A 15,336-nucleotide genomic window follows, 5' to 3' on the forward strand; every position below is an offset into this window, starting at 1 on the left:
CTTACTTTACATTGATAGTGACATATTTTAGACTTGAGGAGGGCTTTTTTTTTTTAAGACATGCGTTAATGCAAGTCTTAGGTTAACATAAGCAATGATTGCTTAATCGGAAACTGGAAAGACAAAATATCTTTCACACCAAAAAAAACCATGCAACCCCTTTGAAGGGAATTTGATTTTTTTCACATCTCAGGCATTCAGTAATGTGTAAACCACATTTGGTAACAGATGTGCTTTACAAATGTGTGGCAAATAACACTGTACAATGGTGAAATATCTATGTCCATCAGAACTCTTACAACATTTTTATTCAGTAGTGAAGGAGACCATTTTACAAATTCAAATCATACTTGAAGTATTTGATGCAGGAAACCATTCGAAATCATCAGTCCTCTCTCATCTGAATCAGTCATCAAACTAAAGTTCTGAAAGCACAAAGCCTGTGACTGTAACTGCAATCAGCTGCAAGATCCATTTCTTGGTTATCAGCAGTACTTTTCTATTAGTGCTAAGAACATTAGTGCCTGGTTACTAAAACAGAGCACATTCTAAACAAGCAACAAATAATGTCACTTCAACAAATAGAGATTCTGTGTCCAAAGGTGCATGAGATACTTATGCTAAAACACCCGTGTCTACCTGTTTGGAGAAGATCTCAATCAATATGAAAGGACCAGAGATTAGAAATGAATAGGAGAAAGCATTGGCAGGTTTTTGCAATTTCTTTCTATTTTAAGCTAACAGGGGAAAAAAACCCCCACAAATTAAACTTAAATGTTCAGAACTGCAGGACCACTGCAGAGAAATCACTCTTTTACTCACATAGAAGACTTGCTTATTTACAATGTCAAAATTTCATAGGCAGTAATATTTTAAGATGGCCATAAGCCAATCATTATATCAGTAGCACACACAGAATACTTGAAGTACTTTTTTTTTCCTGACAACTTAGTCTATTTCCTCTTCCACTCTTCCATCAAAACAACTTCTCCAATACACACAAAAAACCTGCTATTCATTCATCCTGTTACTGCTGAGTTTATTTTTTTCATTCTTAGAAGTTAAGAAGAAAAAGGACCATTAGATTAAAAATCCAGTCCAGCTCAACAAACATCCCAAAATGAATCACACTACAGCGTATCTTTAGACATCCTAGTGGTGACTAAACACTTTTGTGTGATATGATTTGGAAAACCAGATCTGAAGTACCATTCACACTAACAATCCAGCATCCAGAAGCATCTGAATAGTATCTACAAAACAACATGAGGGGACTAATTTGCTAACAGATAGCTATTAGGGACGTGTTACCAGCTAAGGAATTTTAAAATAGATGCAGTCCTGCATATTCATTAGACACAGAATACCAGTTATGACAAATACCAGCTTATTTTTAAAATCCCTATTTCTTCTCAAATGCAAAACAAAGATGCCACCATTCTTTTTAAAAATTGAACCTGTAACAGTGCTATTTACTAGTAAAGCTAATTTGCAACATTAGCGTGGCATGTCTTTTCAGACTTTTTAATAACTGTAAGACAGATGTTTTCAAACTACATTACAATATTCTCTTACAAAGGTGTTGTTCAATTAATAGGTTCCATTTAAAATCTGCCAAATGGACAGTTACAACTATACAGGCACAATAAAATGATGACAACTAAAACAAAAATCTTACTACATTTCAAACAGAACAACGTGGCTGAACATAAAGCAGTATTTTCAAATATATGTCTACATTTTCACACTTGAAATTCCTCATTTTCTATTATGGAAAGGCATTACATATTAAGAAACAGGGCATCTTATAAGTGCAGAAATATATGTCAGTGTGATTTCTTCCACTGAACATTTTTATCTTTAAAACCAAAATAGCTGCTGTGAAAAACAGTTTACTCAGGACATGGATTGTGATTCCGAGGAAAGGCAATTTTCGGTATGTCAGTTCTAAGGAAAGGCTATCAAGTTTTAAATTTTTAATTAAACATTTTAAGCTTTCTTCCATGTGTCTGGTGTTCAGATACTCAAAATCATTCCATTTCTTCATTTTATTTTTTGCAGGATAATAAATGGTCTATAGTTCAGAAATAAAAGATTGTAACACAAAACAGCCCAGACAAAAGTTGCAACTTGCCAAATACTAAATAGCTCAATTGTAAGATTTTTTTTTAATTATTATTATATTGAAAAGCATTTACGATAACTATTTTCAAATAAAATAAAATAAAATAAAAGTCTTGAAAGATGATCTGTTCTCACGGACTTGGTGACTTGTGTTCTGCCTTGTAGCAGCATTGTTCCAAATTGTTCAAACTTACAATTTTAAAGGTTGCCTTTATCTACAGTGTCAAAGCACTTCCATAATTCTACTGCTAATCCAGAACAGTTTCTGCAACTTTGACATATCTTTTTTTAAAGCATTTGATGACAAACCTTGAAGAACAACCTCTATGACACAGGCAGATGGGAAGAAACCCAAAACTGTAAACTATGACAGAAGAGTGTGGCTGGGTTTACTGTTTTGGTTTTTTAGAACCCTGACAAATGTTTCATACTTTGCATTTTCCAGGATTTCAGTACTCCATATGGTAGCCGAAATTTGCTACTAATAGGAAGGGAAGCTCCCAGGTCACAACGTATCAGCAGTATTCAAATTTTCACTCTGACATTCATGCTTTAAAAGACCAGATCTAAATTAGTGCATCAATATTGGCAAAGTCAAGGGTGACCAACGCTCACCCAAACAATAAATCCGATTTTAAAGTACTAGATCAAATTCACACTTCCACACCAAGGAAGCACTGGTGGCTGGGTACAAAAATAACTTTTCTAGACCAAACAATTCTGAAGAAGAAACTCTTCTGGTGTGTGTGTGTGTCTCATCTGTCCTCCTACAACTGACGTAGACTTGACATCAAGTGTGAAATCGACAGCCACCATATTGTCACCTCCAGCTAAAGCTGTAATGGCAACCGTGTTTACTCAAAACTGTTTTTGCAGTTTAGCCTTTAATTCATCGATGACAGCATCAGGCATGAAATAACAGTGTAACCTGATCTGAACCCGAGCTTATATTGGTTTACCTTACAGTAAGAGATAAACTGATCTCTGAAGACTGATGTTCAAATTGAACTGATTTAAACGAATGCAACATTAGTTTTTCAAGTACTGTATTAGGCTGGTTTAAAGATACTGTGCAAAAACTAACAGTTTTTTTCTCATGTGTGCAATATCTAAGTAATTAATTGAGATTAATAGATTAATTTATTGGAATAAAATACAGCTAGAGAAGTTTGACTTGTTAACATAAGTAACCAGGTCATCTGTATCCTCATAAAAAGAGTGTAATTAACAGCTAAGACTTTTTCCTTACTTGATGTTTACAGTTTTACACCTGCTTCTTATTAGAAGAAATCATTATGACTAAAGCAGTAACTTATCAGGCCTATCAGATGCTCAGCCCAGAACCTCAAAGCATATATAACAAAAAGAGAGACATACACACACAGCAAACCAGTGAGAGGATGGAGCAGATGTGTGATGTTACTAATGCATCAGCAGAGCATTAAACAAGAGAGAAATATGAAATGAAAGGAGATACAAAATCAGAGAAATGAAGATGGGGCAGTGGCGGAGGGGAAGGGCAACTGACAACTCAGATTGCTGAACAGAGTTAATAAATAAGATATGACCCTTTCTTCTGGATTTCTCCATTCTGGTAAAGATTAAACAAGTGGAGAGGAAAAAACCAATAATAACCAGGAGAAAGAAATATAAACCAGAAGCACAGAAGGCTTAGCCATATTGAAACCAAACACCAAGAACAAAAAGCCACTGCAATAAAATCAGCTATTACCAAAGAAATGCACACTACTGAAGCTACTCTGTCAGAGGAAAAAGCCAAGAGACTGCAGGAACAATTACAAGTGAGCGAGAAAGCACATACGGCATGACCATCAATGACTAAACCCTATGCCTATAGTAAAAACAAACTGACAGATGACACCTTGGGTACAGCACCTTTTGCAAGCAAACAAAGAAAACCCACCTAAAGGATGCACTGACATCAAAGTGACAGTGAGGAGTGAATAAAAAGCAGAAATTCAGGAAGCTGATAAAAGCACTTACAAGAGGGAAGGGAAAAAGGAAGGAGGCTGACTGAAGTCAATGTAATTAGGGCTGTGAAACCTGTAAAATAAGCTACCTAGAGATCAGTCCCAACATACGCAATTATATGAAATATCTCTCTCACCTTCTCCCCCATCTTTTTTTCCAATGCATGGATGCCACGCAATTCTTCAACATCTCCTGCCACATCCTGGGGCAGCAAGCACTTATTTATGCTTGTGCTGCAATACAGTTTAAACTGAAGAATTAATTCCCCTAACATCTGTATCAATCAACTTCTGCCATTTGTATGCAGTTTAAAAACATTCATCTGAAGGCCAACCAAATACAGAATACTTAGTTCATAATATTTTCCTTATCTCCTGAATATGTATAAGGCTCTACTAATTGCATTTTTAATTTTATTCTTTAGAATGTTTTAGCAGTAATTAGTTACAAGTACTTTAAACCCCACATAAGGCATGCACATTTCCTGAGTAGTGTAAACATGCAGCCGATTTCCAAAAAGGTTAAATTTCTTAACTGTTACTCTATTTCTCCAAACACCACCTCTCTGCACTAGGTGTCATTTTCTATAGCAATGAAAATTACATGGTATACCTTGACAACAGGTATAGCCACCAATACCTGTAACAATTCAAAGCATTGAGATAAACAGTAAGCAGAGGTGTACTGATCCTACTCAGCGGACAGTTTTTCCTCTCTTTCATATCTAAGCTTGCATAACATGCCTCTCAAAGGCAGAACATCCTTTGAGGAGGGTATCATTAAAAAACAGTATGACCTTTATTAAATATGAATTATTTGTTCACAACACATTCGGCATGACAGTGGGAAAACACTGCCTTCAGGCCACCATTATATCTGCCCTGTTTCCTTCTCTTTCTTCCCGTCATCATACATCTGCTTTGTCAGCCCCAACAGCATCCGATTTCCATAGGCAAAGAGAGTTGTTTCCTCCCTTCTAGAGCAACCAAAAGTATTTTTATTTGATACTAACACAGAAATAAAATTACGAAGTTTAAGTTTTCAGTAGAGATTGAGGCAGAGCAATCTCTTAGATGCTGCTGCAGACTCCAGCAGATGACACCACATCTGATTTGACCAGCTTCATACAGGGAAGATTTCACCCATAGTCATGAAGACCAAAATTTATTTTTTAAATGACAGATTAAATATGATGGAAGTGAGTTACAAACAGTATTACAGGATCCATACATTCGATGCTTAGATTTTGTGATGCCTTTTAAAACACAAATGAAACAGGAAAGATGGGATAGTGAATAGCAGTTGAAGAACAAACTCCTCACAAGACTAACACTGAAAAGATCTGATCTGTCCCTGGGCTTGGCTAACAACAAACCTTTGGAACACGACTAACATCATGACCATGAGGTCTTCCAAGACAAACACACCAGGGACAGCATCTGGTACATGCATCACCCTCATTATCAGTTCCTGAATATACTAGAAATTATGAACAAGGATTGAGGTGGGGTGGGAATCAACCAAGAAATACTGTTCTTTTGGTACAAGTATTTCCCTCCAGGAACAATATACTAAGAAGGTGTTCATCAAGTGTTGAACTTCAACCTAGTGTGATTCTTTTACAAACTATCAAATCTGTTTACAATAGTGACTAATGAGAATTGAAGCATGCACAAGGAATCAAAGTAACATCATTATTACCATTTCATGCTCTATAAAACAATAGATGTTTCCTAAAAAGCCTATTTTGAAACATGCTTGCTGATACTACTACTACTATTTTTCATGTGGTTGTTTAATAAATATATTTCCCTGACAATATATGGGTTTATATACACAGTAAATGCAGTATCAACAGTTGCTGCATCACAGAGAAGACAAATCTAATCATAAGGTGCTGAAATTTTGGCCCAGAGGTAGGGAAAAAAACCACTAAGACTTGATAATAAATAAAAACCGTATTTTCAAAACAAAATTTTTAAATTTGGTGCATTAGTCAAGAAAGCAGTAAGCTCTTCACAACCAAGCATAGAACATACACAAGAGTATAGATTTTCATGAAGCATTCATCAGTTCCTTTCTTTCACTCAAAAATCCAAACTATCAGGTTCCATGTAAAATGCTAGTTTGTCTCTCTATGTATCCAGAATAAGAGATCTTTTTACAACATTAATCTGGTTTAAATAACACACATGTGTAGATATATCTCACAAGTTTATTTTTATTAATTAATTTTATATATTAAAATCTCTACAGATGCAAAACCTGGAAGTAAATTTTAATAATGATAAATGTGTAAATGCACACTTCAGTACAAATGCATTGTAATCAACATTACAAATAGTGTCACTTATGAACACCATAAGTATCAGAGAGCTAGAATGAATTGCATTTTCCTGAATAAGTTTGCAAGGTAGTAGTTTCCACTTTTACTATTCAAAATAGGTCAGAAATTACACACTTGCATACTGCTATTATAATCAATTTTTTAAAGTGAAAACTGTAATCATAGCAGCAGCTATTAAAGACTGATGGTCTGCTTTTTCTAACACTAGTTCAATGCTTTCTAAATAGTAAACCGAATTATGATACTCAGCCTCAGGGGAAAAATATGTCAGAAAAAAGCCTGAGAGAGGCTGCATTTTATACGCATGTATGTATAATAATGTATTTAGAAATTAAAACAAGAAATGCTATTCTTAAACCCACAGGTAAAATAAAGAACATATATTTACAGTGAACCAGTCTAATTAAGTGAACCAGTCTAAAAAACTATAGGCCACATATGATGATTCTCTATTTGGAAATATGCCTCATGATTAGAAAAGGAGATAGTGAGTTCTGCTCACATTTAAAGTGAGACTTCAATGTAGGGCATTTCATATTTAATTTTGTTTAAATATTCTTCAAAAGTCCTAGGCATTTGAACAGATTTCACCCTTCACCTTTTTTTACCTATAGGAACAGATATGTCACATAGGAGAGAAAGGCAGCAGTCAAATCAGCAGTACTGGAAGCATAATGTACATCTACAGAGTCACCAAGGTTATATAAACTGATACAGGATATTAACACCACTCCTTCCCTGCCTCCCAAAATACCAGCTGCTCAACTACTCCATCATTAAAATATCTTCATTTCAGTGCTAGGAGAATAACCATCAGAGCCCAGAAACTGAGCTACCTTCTCATTCACCAAGAGATCTGGAGGTCAGAGCTGAGGGTTATCAAGTTAGGCAGCATAGAGATGTACCATTTGCACCTTCACTGACCCTGCTGCACTCACCCTATAGATGAATGCAAAACTCGGATTTTTCAGATCACTCCAAGATTTTTGTAAAGACATGAAATAGGAAGTCCTGCAATAAATCACTTCTCAGATGTTACACAGATGGATTGTGCTTAACCAAGAAATAACAGTACAAAAGAACAATATGAAGTAGCTGAACTATAAGACGTAGAAGAACTATGTTAGAAGTAGTAATGAAAAATACTGCTCCAGGTATATGCACTTTCTGACTTGCAGAATTTAACAATGTTGGCATGAACTTGGAGCCTCCTGAAGTGTAAGACTCCTAACAGAAACAAAATATTATCCAATATAGTCTTAAAAAAAAGGCACAGTGCAAAGAATTCTTAAAATAGAGCTTGCAAAGCGCATTATACTGTCAGAGCAAATCTGTCTCCATCCTGCTAGAGATGCTAGCTCGGTGATCCGCATGTAACTCCACCTATCTTTTAAGGCAAAAACTGTCCTAGTCCCACTGTTTTAATGCAAAGTTCTGGCAGTTGTCCAAGAGTCTGGAAGGGAGGGCATACAGCGTTTTTAAATTTTCTTTTTAGGTCATGACATAAGAGATCACACTGATGTCCACTAACACTCCATTTACAACGCAGAGGAAGTCAGCTACTTGTACTTAAAGGAAGGCACTTCTTAAACCAGTGCTATAGTGTACAGAAGCTTGATGTTTATGCAAGTAATCTAACACTTTCCACAAAGCTTAGTAAAACATAAAACTGAATTCATTCCATAATATATGGAATTGAAAACCAAGGGTAAACAGCATACTTTTATCCATGGAAAGAGGCATTCCTAGCAAACAGAGATGTTTTTAAGTGGAAGTTTAAGTGATATGGGGGGAAAAAAAAAAATCAAACATTTTTATTAAACTTTATCCTGTCCCTTACGCTTAGAATACAAAAGGGCATGTTCATTACAGAAATCACCAGACTCGGTTAGAGGTCTGCGCATTTTAAAGTCAGTAAGTGGGATTTGAGATGCGGTTAAGTCTTCTAGCAATGATAAAATCAAAAAACTTTCCCATATTTTTCTCAGATTTGTCCTTCTGAACGAAGTTAAGGGTTACATATTTTCTTGTGGCTTTTATAGGAAACTCTTCACAGCGATCTTCGACAGCAGCCAGATGCCATATTGCCTTCTATATCAAAATACAAACTAAGAAGGATGAGTAAAGACACCACTGGAACAGGGATCATATTAACGGAATATAGCAAAAGTAACAAAGTTTCAGGTTAGTCATCAGACTAAATTTATACCATGGAGCTATTAATTCTCACCCTCTGTAGACAGAAAAGCAGCTGTTTCCAAGAAATAAACTTTGCTGCCCAACAGATTTCAGTAAAAGTAGTTCAAATACTTGTATGTTCTTCCTCCCCAGTAATTTCATAATTAGGGTAAGCTAGAAAACAACGGACACTAGACAAAATAAAAGACTGAAGAGTATAACAACGTAAACAGTATTTTCAGTGCTTGTAGGATTTAAGAAAGCCCCTTTGCTGAATTAAAACTAGAACAGTTTAACACAATTAACAATTAGCTGGAGGCATACTAATCACTACAAAACAAAACCCCCAAACCACCCAATGCACACTGGTCTTTCAGGAATTTTTCTCTTTTTCTTGATGCTAATACCTTTATTGTGTCTACACGCAGAAGTCTCCTTGCCTCTTCTGATCCATCAAGCAAGCCAATCTCTCCTAGCATTTTGTGAAATAAACTCTCTTCTCAAAACTCAGTCATATCTCTAACACCTCTTCTTATTTGCAGCTGTCCACTGGAAATCTCACGATTGATCCATCCCTGGATGGTATTTACCCTTTTCACAGCTGAATTAATCTCAATAGTTCATTTCTCAAGTGTGACTTCATGACAGAGATTGTTCTCTTCCTATATAATTTTCACTCAATAACCTGTCACTTGCAGAACTTTCTGGCTTGCTATTAACTACAAGAGGACAAAATCTATAAAGTTATTATCTTCTGCATGTTTTAGTGTTGATAAGAGTCACCTGTTATCAACACTTAAATTTCATACTTGTGCTGCTGCCTGAACAAAATGCAGAATGTGCAAGCTAAACCCAGATTAGATCTAGTAAGTATTTCTCAAAGGCTAATATTAAAGAGTCATATATATAACGTGTATCTTAAGTATAAGAATCATACTTGAAGAATGCTTTCCTTACAGAAACATATCAGACTATTTCCTTCATTCAAAAGCAGCAGTACACTTGGTAAAATTGCCATAGTCATACTCAATGTCAATTCAAAAAGCATCTATTTTCAAAGTAATTTAAAATGAAAATGTCTTATCATCATGATTATCTCCTTACTTGAACTTTCAAGGACTGCAAAGAGGACTACACAGTAAGAATACTGGCTTTTCTGAAATTCATTCATGACATTTTTAATACCTTGAAAAATAATTAAAAATACCTTTAGACATTGTCTTGCATTTTACAAATTTCCTTCTAAAATAACTGTTTCTTTTGTCTTGGAAATCCTCAATATTTTCAAATTTCTATGAGATATGACTCAGAATATATTCTTTCTTTGGTCTGTGTTAGATAGATAAAACCATTTCTATTTTCTCTTGTTGTAGGTAGTCCACAATTCTTCCATATGACAAATTAATTTTCACTTTATGAATTTTAAAACAATTAGGCTGAATAATCATTAATATGCAGGAGAAATCTTCAGTGGTGCAAAAGCACCCTGAACTGTATGCAGGGACAATGCAAGAGAGGGAGAGAAGAGTACCTCTTCTGGATTTCTCCCCATTCTGTAACTAGTAGAAGTTTTCATACCAGTTAGAGTTCCCCAGACATGCTGAAAACCAAGGACTTGGCTTTCTGTTCTGTCAGCCCTTCTACAGGACTGCATCCAAAACATGTTTGGGTGCGATGAGAACCAGGTACTAAGTGACTGGCAGCACAATCCTCTAAATAGGTACCAACAATTAAAAAGGGAAAATACATGTGCCACTCACCCAAACCCTTAAGGTGGATAAGCTTCCTCCGGGCATTTTGGTTTGTGGAGACAGAAGCTGAAGTTGTAGGCCCTTCCTGAAGACCCTGTGCTCCTAAAAAGTGCCAGAAGCTGCATGCAAGACTAATCGCACAGACAACTAACTAGCACTCTTTAAAACAAAGGTAAAAAGCCCACACTTCTAATTCCATTGTATGGTTAAACTGGCTTAAAAAAAAATACATTACATCTATGATTAAGACTTAGGAAAATAGGGCCTGCAGAACTGCAATTCCCACATCATTGGTGAGGCACGAAACCTGAGCTTATTAAGTACCACCAGTTCCACTTCCTACCCATGTGAATGTACAAGATACACTGAAAACCATCTGAAGTATTCTTGTCTTCTCCATGAAGCGTGGGTTTTCCACTTTAATGTTCGATAACCAGAGACGAGATAATAAATCTACGAGGATTTAAGATTGCTATCCACGTTAAAACCTTCCCGAGCCAATGGAAACATTGCTGCGCAAGGTCTGAAGTGATTACATAATTATCTAATTAAGCCAGAAACTGTTTAAAATGAGACACAGCCAACTACATTTTGATCATGTCTCATTTATGCCACGTCAAAATAGGATTAGCTGCCTTCTACATAAAAGGAAAAAAGGGCTGAGTGACATCTCCACAAGATTTTTATTTTGCCTTAATCCACAGAGTAACCCAAGTGATTAAAAATGAAACAATGGTTCAGCTAGTCACAACTGCCTTTTAACTTCTTTCCGCCTTAATTCACTCTATTAGAAATACGCAATTTATAAATATTACCTAAAAAAATGCTTTACTGATTTTTTAAACAGCTCATTTTAAGTATTTCATTTTTATTATTTAATGCCATTTTCCAAGGGACTATTAATTCACCTGTCCAGTAAAAAACAAATCAATTACAAACAGGATGCTACACTAGCTACAGTACTGGGGAACTATGTTTGTACAGTTTCAGCTGTAATGCCTTAATACAATTTAACACAGCATACATAACACTTGTAAATGAAACAGGCAGATTTGCTTACCAGAATATTCCCATTTTTGTTCCATTTACTGACCAGGATAGAGAAACATTCGGAATTCTCACATGTCCACATGTACACCTCAGCCATCCGCCCTTTCCATGTGAATCATTAAAATCTGAGCAGCACAAGCAGTTTAATAACACACTGCTGTGAAAGGCGTGACTGAAATGTATATAAGGACATACTATAAAGAAGGAATAAATTATTTCTACTGTAGCTTTTAAAGCAATTCTACTAGTCCTGAACGCTGTAAGGACCAGAATAGTATCATATTTTTGGTACCTCTACAGAAAAAAACAGTGCCATGTGAAGAAATGTTCGAAGCATATGATCTATTACTGTACATTTATTTAGCTACAAATCAAACTGATGAAATGTCTTCACTTACATTTACATTTCTAATATGGAATAAAATAGAAGCAGCGTGCCAAAAGAAAGAATACTGTCATTACAAAACTGTTCAAAAATTCATTCGCACTAAGATGCAGAGGCCACAAAAGCCTACAGCATTTGGTCTTTCAGCACCCCAAAGAAGTATTACATCTCATCCTGCTACAGGGAAGCAATCTTTTTAATAGCAGGTATATGAATATTTCTTAATTTCTCATTAACCTCAGCCTACATAGGTGGTAAGCAAACACATTTTCATAAAAATATAATAAACCATTTTTACGTTTGTGTAGTTTACTGTCACCAAGCTACAGAAGAAAATGTGATTAAAAAAATTATAATAATCCTGATTACTAAAGAGGTGCTAACCTTTGCAGTATTAATGTTGACACTGAAGCTTCTACTTACTGCTACCTCTGCCCAGCAGTACTTGGAGAACTGATATAGCTAAAGCTCACATTTCAGAAATACTCTCCAATTCTAATCCTTATAGAAGTATAATTTCAAGGTTGGCACATGGACCATGCACAAAATAGCAATTCTACTGCCCAGCATATGATTGCAAATAAGGGAAAAAAGATTCACAGCTGCACCACCAATTCACCATACTTCTATTTCAATTTCAGGAAACAACAGTAAGAAAAAAAAGACAACTTCTGTTAATATGTACAAAGTAGTTAAGGATACAAAATGGACTATACCAGTACCATATATATTGCTTGCAATACTGACAATTTTGCTTGCAAAGTGGTCGCACCATGTTTAGCAGAACAGACAGCAAATGTTGTCATCTTTAAGTAAATAGTCAACTATTCTGTCTAGATTTATGGAAAATAACTATTTTGATACACAAAGTATTTCTATCAATACAAATATAAAGAGTTATCCTATATCAGATGAATTGCTTAAAACAAGATATTCAACTTCACTGTTACTTAAGATCTAATTTGATGGTCTGAATTACAACTCCTAGGTAGAGCCCTGATAAAGTCATGCTCCAAGAGGTAATTAAAACAATATAATAGCTCAATTTACTCTAATGGTTTGGTCCTGGACATCAACTGAAAAAAAAAAAAAAAATAAAAAATAAAAAATCCACGTGAATTGTAACAGAAAAAAAACCAACCTCTTCCAGTGGTTATATAAAGCAACATAAAAAGAATTGAAGTAGATATCCACATCTTATTTCTATTTCAATTAATGCACAGTTGTAAGCATCATTAGTTACAAATTAATAATTAATATCATGAGAATGTTATTAATTGCATTATTAAGAACATTGTTTCATATGACATAGGCTGCTCACACTGATCAATTGCTTCATTTAAGAACATATGTTTTAATCATAATTCTATATATCTGAAGGAAACTAAAAATTAGCATGACTGCACCTATACGAGTGAGTTTATTGCTCTCATTTTTTACGTTTGGTTTTATCTTCAGATAATAATTCTCTGTCTCCCCTCATCCTCCAGTATCGCCCCACCCTCAGGCAAGTCTGCTTAAATTTTTGCTATGTATTCATATTCTTTTACTAATTCTGATTAATATTAACGTGACAATAATGCAAAGCAAAGCAATAAACGAAAGCCCTGACAAAATAGACATTTAGTCACTATTTCTTTCAAATCTGCTAAATCGAGTTGGCAATTAACCTCTCATTTATAGCACACCCTTTACAAACCAGGCAATTATGGCAGCTGAGGAAATTAATTAAGCTAACTTTAATTTCATTTTGAATTTTACATTAGCTTGGCAAATTAAGCTGACAAATAACAGACGTGATAATAAAGTTCCACCTACATAAATTCTTCTGAGTATCCTCAGGGGCTCCCGGAGATGACATGGCAGTGAGAAATAAGCAAGTAAAAAGAAACACAGTCCTGGTCAAGTGAAAGCTCCGGTTACCAAGCAGCTTCACCGATGTGCATCTTCACTGATGTAGAACAAAGACCAATGCTAGAAGGCTGCTTTTTCAAAGGAGTAATACCGCAACTGCCAGTTTTCAGTGGGTCACTCGCACACAGATGCATACACATGGATACTTCAACTCAGCGCCTTTCCAGAACCTGAGCACAAGCTACCAGCCGCTGGGCTGTACCAGAAATGCATGCATGTATTTGGGAAGGTACCACATGCTGCTAAATAAAGGGGTGATACAAAGACAGAAATCCTCCCAGCAGGTTATAATCTGATAACATGCAGTTACAGCATGTGTGTATTTGGCAGAGAGCTAGAAGCCTTTGAAAATAATTTAGAAGCCAGGGAAAAGGTACGGAAGGCTTCCGAATTCTTTCTTTGTTAGGTGATGATTCATAAAGCTCTCCCCTCAAATATTTTTCCTTAACATGGCTCAGCTCAGATACCCCACAAACCAGATCACATACTATTCTTACTTCACACATAAAATATTAAAAATCTAGGATAGGATATTAAAATAAATCAGGATCATTCTTCTCTACTGAAAACTGATTTTTTTTTCTTACATATCCAGACTACATTTTCATGAAAAATTCAAAACATGGTTATGCAGTTAAAAAAAAATTACAGAAACAGCATACGACAGAGAATCTTTGGTTATGGTGATGTTGCAGTTACACAACAGTGCATTTATGTTCCAAAAACTGTAAGGCGTTGCTCAGAATTGGGAACACTAGTACGTGTTGCCTCTTCAATTTAGAAGGGTGCACAGTGCTGCTGCAAATCATGATAGTCATAACAATTCCTTTCTTTTACTTAAAATGATCACAGTTTGAAAAGCTTCTTGGTGACAATTACCAAAATACAGAGTACAGACTAAAGGGAAATACGTAACAAATGCTTCTCCAGTCATCATCATTAGAGGAAGAATCACCAAGAATTTATGGGCCTACCAAACTCAGGTTTATTTCACTCATGAAAATAACATCAAATATATCTATGGGAAAGATTAAAAGAATAATAACCATAAGATAATCCTGGCTTTCATTCTGGACTTGGGTAATTAAAGGATGAATTCAAGTTAGAGCTGCAGACAGAATCGGATTCTGTTTTTTCCACTTCAGTCATTTAAACATTATAGACAATTAAAATATCACACATTTAAATGCTTCTTTTCTACATAAACTGAATATGACAAGACTTACGTTCCCATGAAATTTTTTATTATCTACACAGTTAGCTATTCACCCTGGCAATAGCCAGAGAAAATGTCTATTGTGCTGGTCCTCCACCCCTTACAAAACCAGGATTCTGCAAGGCTGACTCCAGCAAAGGGCCAACTTCTACTGCAGCCAACTGGAGAGGTACCTGCACATGCAAAAGCCATCTTATTTTAAGATGCAGTGATGTCAAAATTGTTGTGATACATCTCACCTCCAAAAGGGCTTTTGACCTAGTGCAACATTAAAACACAAAAGTAGAAGGACTCCAGGAAAAAGAAAGCTAGGTAAATGCAGCAATATTAAAATTCGTCAGAATAAACTAGCTCCCTCAAAATACAAGGCAACATAAGA

At 35.5% G+C, this 15,336-nt stretch overlaps 1 protein-coding gene across 1 annotated transcript in view; it reads right to left on the minus strand.

The window, feature by feature from the left end:
- DTNBP1 (dystrobrevin binding protein 1) overlaps positions 1 to 13,894 on the minus strand; it is a 28,859-nt gene extending 14,965 nt beyond the window's left edge. The window contains exon 1 of the mRNA XM_010024929.1: positions 13,646 to 13,894. Coding sequence (XP_010023231.1) covers positions 13,646 to 13,688 — 43 coding nt within the window. The 5' untranslated portion in view covers positions 13,689 to 13,894. The remainder of the gene's footprint in view (positions 1 to 13,645) is intronic.
- Between the last annotated feature and the right edge of the window lie 1,442 nt (positions 13,895 to 15,336).

Source organism: Nestor notabilis, unplaced genomic scaffold (assembly GCF_000696875.1).
Source record: "Nestor notabilis isolate BGI_N333 unplaced genomic scaffold, ASM69687v1 scaffold14642, whole genome shotgun sequence".
Classification (NCBI taxonomy): Eukaryota; Metazoa; Chordata; class Aves; order Psittaciformes; family Psittacidae; genus Nestor; species Nestor notabilis.